The sequence below is a fragment of the Capricornis sumatraensis genome, chromosome 6 (assembly GCF_032405125.1).
Source record: "Capricornis sumatraensis isolate serow.1 chromosome 6, serow.2, whole genome shotgun sequence".
Classification (NCBI taxonomy): Eukaryota; Metazoa; Chordata; class Mammalia; order Artiodactyla; family Bovidae; genus Capricornis; species Capricornis sumatraensis.
Window position 1 is genome coordinate 93,558,291 of NC_091074.1, and position 12,158 is coordinate 93,570,448.

Below are 12,158 nucleotides of genomic sequence, written 5' to 3' on the forward strand. Positions count from 1 at the left end.
CTGGCTTGGCATCAGCCCCACTCTCCTTGATCCAGTACTGTGGGTATAGAAGGGAGCTAGCTGGGCATGTAAACTGCAGGAAATGTGGGAGTGTTGGAACTTTTCACGGGGGTCTGCTCAGGGATCATTGAGCTGACTGCCCCGAGGACATGCATGTGGGGGTGATGTCTGGAGATGCCAACAAAGGCTGCTCCTCCCATAGACCACAGGCTTAGAGGGAGGGACAGAGGAGGGCTGTACAGGCTGGGGACTCTGAGGGGCACGGTGCAGCACCCAGGCCTGGGTGGCAGGGAGGGTGGTGCTGGGAGCCACACGAAGAGAAGAATCAGCTTTATTGGTTACTTATATATAGAAAAGTGGGGGCTCAGATCCCCAAGGAGGGGCTAAAGCCCTGCCCAGTCACTGCTGGTGGAAGGTGTGAGGTCTGAGTCAGTGGCCACGGTGGGGGCCCACAGTGTCACTGATGATCTATAGTCCTGGGTCAGAAAGTGCAGAGGTCACAGGTCACCCAGGGTGGGCAGCGCACAAGGCCAGGATGCTGCTGCACTGGCATCGCCTCGTCTCTCTGGAAATGTCCCTGGATGGGGCCAGCCCCTTGACCCCCATCCTTGGGCCTGCTGCATGTCCACGGCAGCAATAACCCTTGTTGAAGGCTCACCAGTTCCATCTTCTGGGCCTGGCTACTCCATGCTCCAGGAGGAGGAGCAGCTGAGGACGGGGCAGGCCCTGTGTGGCCAGAGTGGCCTGAGCACGTGTGGCTTATTTGGATGCAGTCCGGTGGGGCCAGCCTGGGCTCCGGCGGTTTAGGGGAATCCCGTGCACAGGAGGATGGGCCTCAAGGGTGAGGCGCCTCCTGCGTCTAGGCAGCTGTGGCCAGGCACAATCCAGGGGCACCTGCAGAGAAGGAGAGGAGAGGCATGGAGTCACTAAGGCCAGAGGAGCCTCCAGCTCTGTTCTGGTGACCCTGCCTCAGCGTGGTGTCTGCTAACCAGCCCATAAATGTCGGGGCCACTATGACTCCAGAGTCAGCCCAATTCTGACCTGGGAGAGCCACGGTGTCCCCCCGTGGGACACTGTCAGGGTCTAAAAGCCTGGCCCAGCACGCTCTGACAGGGCACCCCTGAGAGCAGGGGCTGGTGGGTGGGCATGTGCCGTGGGGACCTTGAAGTCTCCTCACTAGGCTGATGCTTGGGGAACTCAAGACTGTTTGGGGCACACAGCAGGTGATTAATAAATGGCCCAGTTGTCATGCAATGAGTGAGGGAGCAGGCTGGCATCCAGAGGATTCCACGGGGGACAGACTGAACAATAATCTGGGGCCAACAGCTGGGCAGTGAGTTGATGCCAGGTGGGGCCAACAGTGATGGCGGGGGCAAGTAAAAGCCAGATGCTCACACTGGGGCCACACAAAGGCCCTGCTCCCAGCATCTTGCTTCACTGTCCACTTGGTCAATCTGGAAGGTTTCCTCCTATGTCCCTGACACACAGGTGTTTGCTGTCTGTCTATAGCACCCGCCTTGCCTCTGTGGCAGGCCTGAGGACTGCTGGGTCCAGGGCCCCGTGGACCTGCGTTGTGTGACCCTGGCCAGGACACATGCCAGACCTGCCAGCCTTCTGTATCTGTCCTCGTGACAATCTGGGTTGCCTGCATCTGAGCCCCCACAACCTCCCTATAGGAGGGGCTTGTTGAGTGTGTTACGAGGCTCACTTGACTTCCTTGTGGCTTCTGCTCCCAAGTGGGGTCACCTTGAGTAGGCACGGGGTCTCTCTGAGCAAGGACAGTGGGCTGAGTATGGTGTAGGGGGTGCACATGCCCAGGGGCACCCACCCTGCAAGGCCCAGGCAAGGACACATGCAGTCACGGGAGGTCTGCACAAAAGACCCTGAGTTTCCCACGCTGAGTCAGCAGCCCAGTGGGGTGAGCGGGTGGGTTCGTGAAGGAATAGACCCTGCTGGGGACGGCCCTGCCAGCTCACCTGAGCCCCTACTGCCGGGGTGCCGTGTCCATGGTAGGCTTCTGGACGCCAAAGGCAGTGATGAAGATGTTGACCACGACGATGATGAAGACCAGACCAGTGGCCAGGTTGTTGAGGAAGTCCAGCTTCGCATGCTTGGCAGGGTTATTGAGGTCATACCTAACTGTGAGAGGGAGCAGGCACTGTGAGATATGGGGCCCTCTTCTGCGCCCCCAGAGAGAGACATGCCTGTTTTAAAACACTGCCAAAAATGGGGCCTGGCCCAGGCAGGCTGCTATCTCTGGCTTGACTGCTGCAGCCCCGCTTGCTCTGTGAAAAGAAACTCAGAGGGGCCTGGCACCTCATCATGAAGGGGAAGGCGTGGAGGCCCGAGGCCCAGGCTTGCATTCTAAGGCACAAGGGACTGCACATACATAGGCAAGCACCATTCTGAGCACTGGTGCGTGATAATCAAGCCATTCCCACACATACCCAAGGCTGTCCTTACGCCCACTTTCTAGGCAAGGAAACAGGCCCACCTGCCTGAGGTCACACAGCCAGGTGGAGGGGAACCCAAACTCTTGCTGCTTCTACACCTGACCCTCACCTGGGGGTGCAGGACCATCACCTGGTCCCTATAGACCACCTAAGACTAGTGGGTACATAGTAGGTGCCCAATACACGTCAACTCTGTGTGGTTTTGATGTTCTCCTGTGTCCTCAGCTTGAGTGAGTGGAAGGATAGAGACGTGACGGGCCCTCTGGGGGCCACAGTGGGAGCTGTTAATACATTTTGGACCACCTGGCCTAGCGAGGCGGGCTGGGCTCCCATGCGGCTCATGAGGGCCTGCAAAATGTTGTGACCCATCCCAGAGTGTGTGCGGGCAGAATCAGCTGGCTGTAGGGCAGGGGTACCCCAGGGCCCTCCCGCTGCTGCAGCCCCCTGCCCAGGCACGCACCGAGGAAGATGAGCAGCACGCCCACACCGATCTGCAGCACGAGGGAGATGGAGATGAGGACCACCAGGGGGATGAAGAAGGCGAAGCCAGTGCCCTGCTCAATGACAGCCTTCAGCTGGGAGGCGTTGGCCATCAGCAGTGCGATGTCCAGCATGCTCTCAGCTGCGCTCTTCTTGTTGGCATAATGGTTCATGTTGATGGGCTGGTTCCTGCCCCAGCGGCTAGGCTGCAGGGAGCGGGGTGGTCAGGCCAGGCTCTGCAGCAGGGGACTGTAGGCCCGGGCCCACCCTGGTGTCCCCTACTTTGAGCCTGGTCTCCTTCCTAGGTACTGGCAAGAAGGTGGGGGTAGATCGGGTCAGCAGATGAGGCTTGAAAGGGATGTGCTGGTTAACAGAACAATAGGCCCAGAGAAGAGACTGTACAGCCCTGCAAGACCCACCCTAGGAATCAAGTCCTGGAAGAGAAAGGAGACAAAACACAGCCTCAGCGCACACTCTGGTTTTAGACGGGAAAATGCTGCCAGCCATCTGCCTGCCATGGGTGGGGCCGTCTGGCAGCCTCCCCTGCGTGCCCCTGCCCGCCCTTCCCTTCAGGAGGTGACTGGTGCCAGGGAGGTGACGTGACAGCAGCTGGATCCCAGATTTCCACACACTTGCCCACCTGTGAAATAAGCCTTCCTGGGACGGCTGATCTACCCAGGCCATCTCTCAGCTGTGCGGGCACACAGCAGGTGCTCAAGAGATGCCTCAGTAGTCTAATCTACAGCTAAACTTAGCTTCTGCCTTACTTTTTTATTAAAAACAATTTTAAACCACTTTACTGAGTGAGATGTGATCAACACACAAAAAGCTGTACATAATAGACATGAGCAACCTGAGGAGTGTGGAGCTGAGTGTGCACCGTGACACCATCACCACACCCAGGCCGCCACACGTCTGTGCCTCCAGAGTCTCCTCCTGACCCATCATTACTAGTATTTGTGATAGGAAGCACGAGGTCACCCTTAGAGTGCCCTACTGGTCCTGACGTGTGGCGCTCTGGAGCTTATCCTGCTTCATGTTTGTGTTGATAAAATGCGACACAAGTTCAGCTACCTCCTCCCTCACTTCTGCCTGAGAACGTCCCCAGTCCTCAAGGCCAGGCCCCTGTCACTCCCGAGCGCCCTCCGTGCCTCCAGGCCCCACCCAGAACTGACCTTCTCTGCAGGCTAGGTTCTCTGCAGAGGCAGGAGCAGGGAGGGGAGCTAGGCGGAAGAAGGCTGGCCTCAGAAGCTGGAGTCCAGGCCACAAAGGCCCCTCCCGAGAGGCACTGGAATTTGCCTCTTGCAACGGCTGTTTCACTTGAAGGCAACTGGAGGCCGCCTGGCCTCCTCTTGGAGGCCAGGCCATCCGCCCTCTTCAAGCTGCCCCGGCCAGGCCCCTCCCCAACCTCCCAGAACTAACCTGTACCCCTCAGCCCTGGCCACTTGTCCACAGGCCTCCCTGAGCCTAGGCCTCCTGGGGCCATTGGGGAGATCTTATTTCTAGACTCATGAAAGATGCAGGGATGGGAGGTGGGGGTTCTGGGGAGGGCAAACTTCTACTTTCTGCAGTTGGAGAAAGCATAGAGATTACAGAACTATACAATGGAAATTACAGAAATACAGAAGTTTTACAGAAGTAAAACTACTTTTACATTATATCTTCTTTTTTAAATTGGAGTATAACTGCTTTACAATATTGTGTTAGCTTCTGCGGTCCAACAAAGTGAACAGCTGTGTGTATACACACATCCCCTCCCTCTTGAACCTTCCTCCCAACCTCCCCACCCACCCCTCTAGGTCATCACTACATTGTATCTTTTAAAGTTTAAATTGAATCTAGAATAACAGGCACAGGAGGGTGAACATGGGAACAGACTCCGTGTCCTGTGTTCCCTCAGTCTCAGTTGTTCTTAAGCAGCAAATCCTCTTGGTTTAAAATTCTAGACCCAAGAGCTCGCTGGGAAAACCTTCTCTGTCCAACCCAGCGCCCCGGCCCTGCTCTCCGGGAAATTCCATGTGCAGCCTCTTTCTTTCTTCAAGTGGGGTCTCTCCTTTGACTCTCCATGCCAGGCCTACAACTGCACTCACAGCTGGGTGGGCCACCCACCTAGGCCAAGAATACCCAGGGCACACCACTCCTCCCCAGGGTCTGTGCCCTGCCTCAAAAGCACCCAGGCTGTCTCCCAGCTCTGCTCTTGCGAAGTGGCACAGCTGGCCATGCTCCATCATGTATGTGCTCCACTGGGTGCAGGCATCCTTGAGGCCCTGGCCTGCTGGCCATGTGCCCCTAAGTTTCATAGACCAGAAATATCAAAACGTCCTCCCTTGAGGCCACCCCAGGGCTCATCCCAATCCCCAATCCCAGAGGAAAAGCCAGGTGCAGGTCTTCCAAGGAGCTTCCACCTTCTGGGGGCAGGGGAGCTATACACACACAAATACACGCATTCATGAGCATATACACACATACATGCCATACACACACAGAAGCACAATACATATATGTGTGTAAGCACACACTAACATGTATACATGGTACACACGCACAAACGTGTGGATACATGTACACATACATGTACACACATACATACAATGTATATGTATGTATGCATTAGCAAACACACACATGGCTAACTGTGGAGGCTTCTGGGCAGGAGGGAGAATTCCTCTTTTACTTTGAACTCTCTTGAGCTGTAAAAATATTTTACGCCTCTGCAACCACACGCACATTCAAATCCACAATGCCAGCAGCAGCAGCAGTGCCCCAGCACAGGGACCCCGTGCCCCACTGTCCTCCACCTTGGGTGCCCAGGGCACAGCCCATCATCCTATTCACCCTTCAGCTCAGTGCTTTCCTCCAGGGAGGCCCTGTCTTCACAACCATTTACCAGGGGTAAACTGAGGCTGTACGTGGAGGAAACGTCCAAAGTCAATAGGAAGTGAGGGCTGCACTGGGATTTGAACCCAGGTCCCAGGGCTCAGAAGCTCTGAGAGCTGACACCACAGTCTCCTCCGGCCCTGCAGAGCGGCACTGGGGTCACGGTCACCTGTGAGGCTGAGTGCTTGAAGTCCCCAGCCCCCTCTGCGGTTGAGCTCCCTAGGTGTGCAACAGGGCCAGGGAGCAAACATGCCAGGAGGTTCTGGGGAGTCTGGTCACTGTCTCAGGGCCCCGGGTAGCAAGCAAGAGCCTCAGCCCATATGTCCCTCCTAGCCAGGTCATTTCCTGCCCACAGAGCCATCTGCTTCCCATTCAACCCATGCAGTGATAAGGAGCACTGGCCAGAGGGTGCAGGCCAGACGGCTGGTGGGGAGGGGACTCTGGTCAAGCCCTAGCTGACTACAGGCTTGCAGTGTAGCCTCGACAACATGTTCCCTTCCCTGGGCTTCAGTTTTCCCATCTGTACACCCCAGGCCACAGTCTGGGAAGTTCTACCACCCACCAAGTACCCTAACAGTGAGAAAGAGCACCGCTCTCCCATTCTACAGAGTGGAAGGCTAAAGCTCAAGGGGGCTTACTCAGGGTCACTGTGAGGGAGAGGCAGATCAGAATTTGAACCCAGCTTGAAGCTAAGGGCCACCCAGGACATGGCACAGCCTCATGTCTACACTGGGGAGGAGGCCCAGGAAGTTTTATGTGGTAGGGCCTTGGGTGGGGGGTGGATTTCAGGGTTGATTTATTTCCCTCATGCCTGACTTTGGTACCCCAGGCCTTCTGGGGAGGGGCTTTGAGCTGTGGGGAGAGCTCTGGGCCCGAGAGGTGACCCCTGTACAGGTGAATCCCAGGGAAGGCGCTATCCTGAGGAGGTCACCCAAGTTGGGGGGAAGTCAGAGCCCATTTTGCACAGGTGCGGAGCTTCACCTCCCCACCCAGCTGCTAGGAGCCATGCTTGGGACCCTCCCACTGAGACCTCTGCCCATGACTTGGGCAGTGCAGGGAACAAACGGCCAGTTTAATGTGTCCCTGGGGCCAAAAGGAATTCACTGAAACCCCAGTGGCATCTCAGAAGCTGAGTGAGCTCAGGGCTGCACCCCCCCCCCCTTTTTTTTTTCTTCTAAAAGCCAGGAAGGAGCCTGTAGAGGAGGAGCTGGTTTTGGCAGGGGTGCCCACAAGGCTGGCTCCTTGAGCCTACTTTCTGTGGACAGAGTGCATCATCCCAGTCATTTGTACATAGGCAGCTCGCAGGGACCCAGGCCACCTGGCCGGCCCAGGGTCACACTGCACTGAGCAACCTCAGCTTGGACAGGGAGGCAAGTTGGAACAGAAGCAAGATTCAAAACAGGTCTGCGGTACTCAGAGTACCCAGTTTCAACACAGCGCATCCTCCAGTTCACCCTGGGCTTGGGGAGGCTGCCTAGGCCTCCAGCTGGGCCCACGAGGTCTGGCCCATCCTCAGCCTCTTGCCAGTAAACCCTCTGTTTCCTTGGGAGATGAAGGCAGGCCAGGGCCGTGGCTGACTGAATTTCTGCAGGACCTCAAGGTTTGGGTTATGGACTTCCTCCAATCCTGCCTGCCCACAATTCTGCCACTGACTCAAAATCCCAGGTACAAGCATGGAACAAGATGCCTTCATGGGAATTCCTGCCCCCCTTCCCAGAGCCCAATTTCACATCTAAAGAATGAGAGTCCAAGGCCCTCATAGACCCAAAATCTATGAGGCTCATCAGCTGCTCTGGGAAGAGGTGGGATGTGGATGTGGGCCTTCCCTTTATTATCTCCACATCCTGCCACACCACAGACCAGCAGAGTGGCTGGTCTGTGCTCAGTTTCCTCAGCTATAAAATGGGCAGGCAGGCATATGATGGGGAGTGAAGGAAGCGCTCAGAAGCCTAGTGGCTGGTTAGAGCACAGCTGGGGCAGGGCAGGACTGGATATTCCTCTTCCTCACCATCCAGCCTCATGGCTTTGAAACGCTGCCTCCCAAATGAACTGTAACAATTTGTAATTAATTCTATTGTAGAAGTCCATAACAAGGAAGAGAGAGGACTAGCCTGAGAAACTGCATGAGCTGAGTGAAGCCCAGCTCCAGAGGGGCCCTCCTGCATAGGGCCCCTCCCCTTGGGCTCAGTGGGCAACAGTGGATGTGGGGGTTCTGGAGTCCTCACTTCTGGGCTGGGACCTGAGAACCGACCAAGCAGGATCTGCTGGGGCCGAGTAGGATCTGTCTGATCCATCAGTGTGAAGCATAAGCTGCTACTGTGCCCACTGCCTGGGCTCAGCGTGAAGGCACCCACCCCAGGTCACACTAGCTCACTCCTGCACTGTCCCCACACCATCTGTGCCCAGCCAGCCTCGGGAGGTCTCTTGCTCCATGTCTGAGTTCCTGGCAGGAAGTTTCCCGGGGTGGGGGTGGGAGGTCCTCGCAGCAGCTGAGTGGGGTTGGGCAGTCCTGCTTCCTGTGGGCTCAACACTGACCAGGAGTAACCGCGCGGCCACGTCAGGGTTGCCTTTTGGAACATGGCCAAGACCCTGCCAGCCTCAGGATCTGCCAGAAGAGCAGAAATGAGAAAAAGAGCAAACTTGGAACTTCCCTGGTGATCCCATGATTAAGACTCCACAATTCCAAGGCAGGGGGCACAGGCTCAATCCCTGATCGGGGAACTAAAATTCCACATGCCAGCTCAGCAAGGCCAAAAAAAGAGTTTAAGAGAAAAAGAGCAAACCTCTCCCAGCAGCTGAGGCTATGCAAGCAACTCTCCCTCCCAGGACTTGGTTTCCAAGCCCAAATTTTGCCCTACGAGCCTCACTCCACCCTGTCCTGCCAGCGCCCTGCTGTGTCCTCAGCTGGCTATAGCCCCAGAGTCTGCTGCAGTGTCCAAGGCAGCTGCCCCCTCAGATAAACCCTGGGCATGGCCACATTTATTTTCACAATATAACTAAGGCTTCTTATTTCTTCTGCTGCCATCCAAAAGTGAGTTAATTGACTAAAGACACCAACTCACTCCAGCAGAGGCCCTAAGCAGACTGGCCTTGCATGGAGGCCACAGGGGTAGGCAGCACGTGGAGGGGGACATCTGTGGAGGTGGACATCTGTGGAGCTCCCTCACTGCCCTGGCCTGACAGATTATCTGCCCTTGGATTACACATATAACTCTCCTCTGAGCCCAGTCACTTTGGGAGGTGAGTGATTCTTCCCCACTCTACAGAAGAGGAAACAGGTTCACAGAGAGAGTCCGTACTTGCCCAAGGCCATGCAGCAGGGCATCTTGAGACCGATGGGGCTCTGGGCTTGGGCTCCCAGTCAGTCCTCCCCTTAGCCAGGGGCACATTGACGACATCGTGGTGACTCAGCCCACTCATCCTGCTGTCTGGGGGCTCTTGCTCAAGTGGGAACATATCTGAAGATCCTGGGATTTTCCCCTCCTCCCAGTAAGCCTTTCTACCCCTCAAGCAGGACCTTGGGACTAGGATTCAGGCAGGGGCCACTGGGAGGGAAGGCTGTGGAAGAGCCAGGTGAGGTGCAGGGGGAGGGCTGTGCCTATGGTGGGGTAGGGGGAGGGCAGATTGCGCCTGGGGGAAGGTGCTGCCCTTCCTAAACCCTGCCAGGATGTCATCTTTGAAAGAGGATCTAGTTTGGCAGGCAGGAATGTTAATACTATGTGTCCAGTTTACCCCAGCACCGCACACACATTAGCCCATTTAGTCCTCACCACAAGCCTCTGAGGGCTTCCCTGGTGGCTCAGACAGTAATGGATCTGCCTGCAGTGCAAGAGATGTGGGTTCAGTCCTTGGGTTGGGAAGATCCCCTGGAGAAGGGAATGGTCACCCACTCCAGTATTCCTGCCTGGAGAATCCCATGGACAGAGGAGCCTGGCGGAGGGGAGCCTAGCGGACCACAGTCCAAGGGGTCGCAAAGAGTCAGACACGACTGAGTGACTAGCACTTTTACTTTCTTTCATAACCCTCTGTTGGAGGTGCTGCTCTTACCCCATTTCACAAATAAGACACTGAGACACAGAGTAATGTGCCTAAGAGCACAGTGAGGCAGGTCCTGAGGGGGGGAAGCGGAAGGCAGAGGCTGGAGAGAGAGCAGTGTTGGGTGGGCCTGGACCCCAGGCTGGATGAGCAGAGCAGCTGTCAGTCCTGACTTTCTCTCCCAGAGCCTCCTTGCCTGTGACTGGAGCCCCCTGGAAGAATGTGTCCACTCTCACATGAGCGTCCAGAGCCTCCATGGCCTCCGCAGCTGGCAAGGTCTGACCTCTTACCCCCAGCCCCGATGTACTTGGTGGTCCAGCCCCTGGGCCCTTCTCCCACTGTTCTTCCTGCCTAGGATGCCCTTCCACACATACTCACACCCCAGGGTTCAGTGCCAAGGTCCCCATTGGTCAGGAAGTCTTCCTACCCGCCTTTGTGTTCAGCACTCTGCCCATGGTTTCTCCGTGAGGCCTGGTCTAGGCTCTCAGACTGAGTGGAACAGGGCTGTAGCACCCGCAACTGGTCCTAAAGCCAGTGGCAGTGACCCCTGAGCACAGGGATCCCTGCCTGCTGAGGGATTGTTCCCCAGGCCAGGGCTTTGCTTGCCCCACATGTTTGCCTTCCACCCCCTAAATATGGCCTGTTACTACAGCATCACCTAGGACTGGTCACCCACCCCTGAGCAGGGTCAGTCTTGGCCTTAGTCTGATGTACATGTCTGAGAGGCCACTGTCCTGTCCCTGCCCCCAGGGGGTCAGAAACTGAAAGAATGTCCAATGTCAACAAGTTACCAAAGGGTGGTGCTCAGGCCTGCGCCACAAACAGAGGCCCGGGGGAAGTGCCGGTCCTGGGCAAGGCCGGTTACGAACCGCTACTCTGGCCCTGCTCCAACAGTGGGACAGGACCCCAGGGTGGGAGGGTACTGGATCTAAATGGGACCACTGCCAGGGCCTGCCCCCATGCTCACAGCGCTCCAAGGCCAGCAAGGCGGGCTGAGGCGCAAGAACCCGAGGGTGGAGAGAGGGAGGAGACCACAGTGGCCCCAAGTTCTCCATCAGGGCATGCACAAGACTGTGCGGTCGCTGTGGACACCGTAAGTGACGTAACTGTCTGCCCGCTGCTGGCCCGGAGCCCAGAGGCCGGGATCCGTTCCGCGCCTACTCCCCGCGCGCAGCGAACCGGAGCAGAGGCAGAGCTGGAGCGCCGTGAGAGAGCCAGGAAGGCAGGGGCCGCGCAAAGCCGAGTGAAGGTGGCGCCCAGGCCCCACGGCTGCGCAGCTCCGTGTGGGCGCTACCTGCCCCGGGCCACTTACGGCAGCCTGCCAACCGCCCGCGCCCCAGCCCAACCTTCCAGAGTGGCTTGAGCCCCGGGTCATCCCTGGGCTCCCCGCGACCACGCTGGCAAGGGGGCGGGACGCAGGGGGCATGGCGACCACCCCGACCCTCGCTGCGGACGCGGCGCGCAGCGGGTCGGCGCCCGTAGGTGCCTGGGAGCCGTGGGAGCAGGGCTGAGAGGGCGGGCGTCGGACAAGGTCGCACAGCGGCACGGATGGAGGGGGTGCTTACCGAGGCTTCCGGGGATCCGGGCGAGCTCGGGCGCAGGTCGCCGTTGAGCTCGTACTCTTCGGGGCGCGAGTCCATGGTGAGGCACTGGGACAGCTTTGCTCCGGGTCTCAGCGTGGCCCGCGCCGCAGCCGCGCACACAGACCCCGCTGCGGGCCCGCCCACTGCCCGCCTTCCTCCGGCCGGGCGCACGCAACCGCCCTCAGACTCCGCCCCCAACTCACTGGCGGAGGCCGGGGGCGGGGCTTAGGCTACCCGGGGCTTGCCCCGCGTGGACCGCTATGGTAGGGGGAACCAGCGCTGAATTTCGGTTCTGTTAGGTCCCCAACCTCTAGTGTTCGTGGTAACGCACGTCGTCTTCTGTGTTCCTGTCGTGGACACTTTTAATCCATAAAACGAGGGCAAGAACCGGCCTTTCCCTTGCCGCTTCGCTAACTGGCATAAAGGCTAGCGGGTACTGCAGCGGGTGTGGTTTTGTGTTTTCCCGGATGACGCTCACCCCCGGGGCCCCGGTGCAGCTCTCGCCAACACATCGCTCGCCCCGCACGCGAAACCTAAGAGTCGCCTGGGTCTCACACCCTCTGAACTTTGGCCTTCTCTAGGAAAAGGGGACATGAATGCCTCCCACTCACCCAGGAGGGGGCAGACAGCAGATCACCGCAGCTTGGACCCTCTTTGTGCCTGCCGCCCATCATGGAGCAGCCTCTGTGTCTTCAGGCAGGGCCCCTTGTTTGGGGTGGCACCTTGTCTG

At 57.7% G+C, this 12,158-nt stretch overlaps 1 protein-coding gene across 1 annotated transcript; it reads right to left on the bottom strand.

The window, feature by feature from the left end:
* Positions 1-351: 351 nt before the first annotated feature.
* NINJ1 (ninjurin 1) lies at positions 352-11,566 on the bottom strand. Its single transcript, XM_068974337.1, has 4 exons — positions 11,411-11,566; positions 2,914-3,139; positions 1,977-2,139; positions 352-894 (listed from the first exon to the last, which is right to left on the bottom strand). Exons 1-3 carry the CDS (start codon positions 11,483-11,485, stop codon positions 1,985-1,987), a joined length of 456 nt encoding a protein of 151 aa, XP_068830438.1. The 5' UTR covers positions 11,486-11,566; the 3' UTR covers positions 352-894; positions 1,977-1,984.
* Between the last annotated feature and the right edge of the window lie 592 nt (positions 11,567-12,158).

Bases quoted from the DNA above. Each gene is read 5' to 3' on its own strand.
- NINJ1 (XM_068974337.1), bottom strand. From the start codon at position 11,485: ATGGACTCGCGCCCCGAAGAGTACGAGCTCAACGGCGACCTGCGCCCG. The intron at 3,140-11,410 runs GTAAGCACCCCC...CGCTCCCTGCAG, and splicing joins CCGGATCCCCGGAAGCCTCG to CCTAGCCGCTGGGGCAGGAA. The intron at 2,140-2,913 runs GTGCGTGCCTGG...TCCCTCTCACAG, and splicing joins CGTGCTGCTCATCTTCCTCG to TTAGGTATGACCTCAATAAC.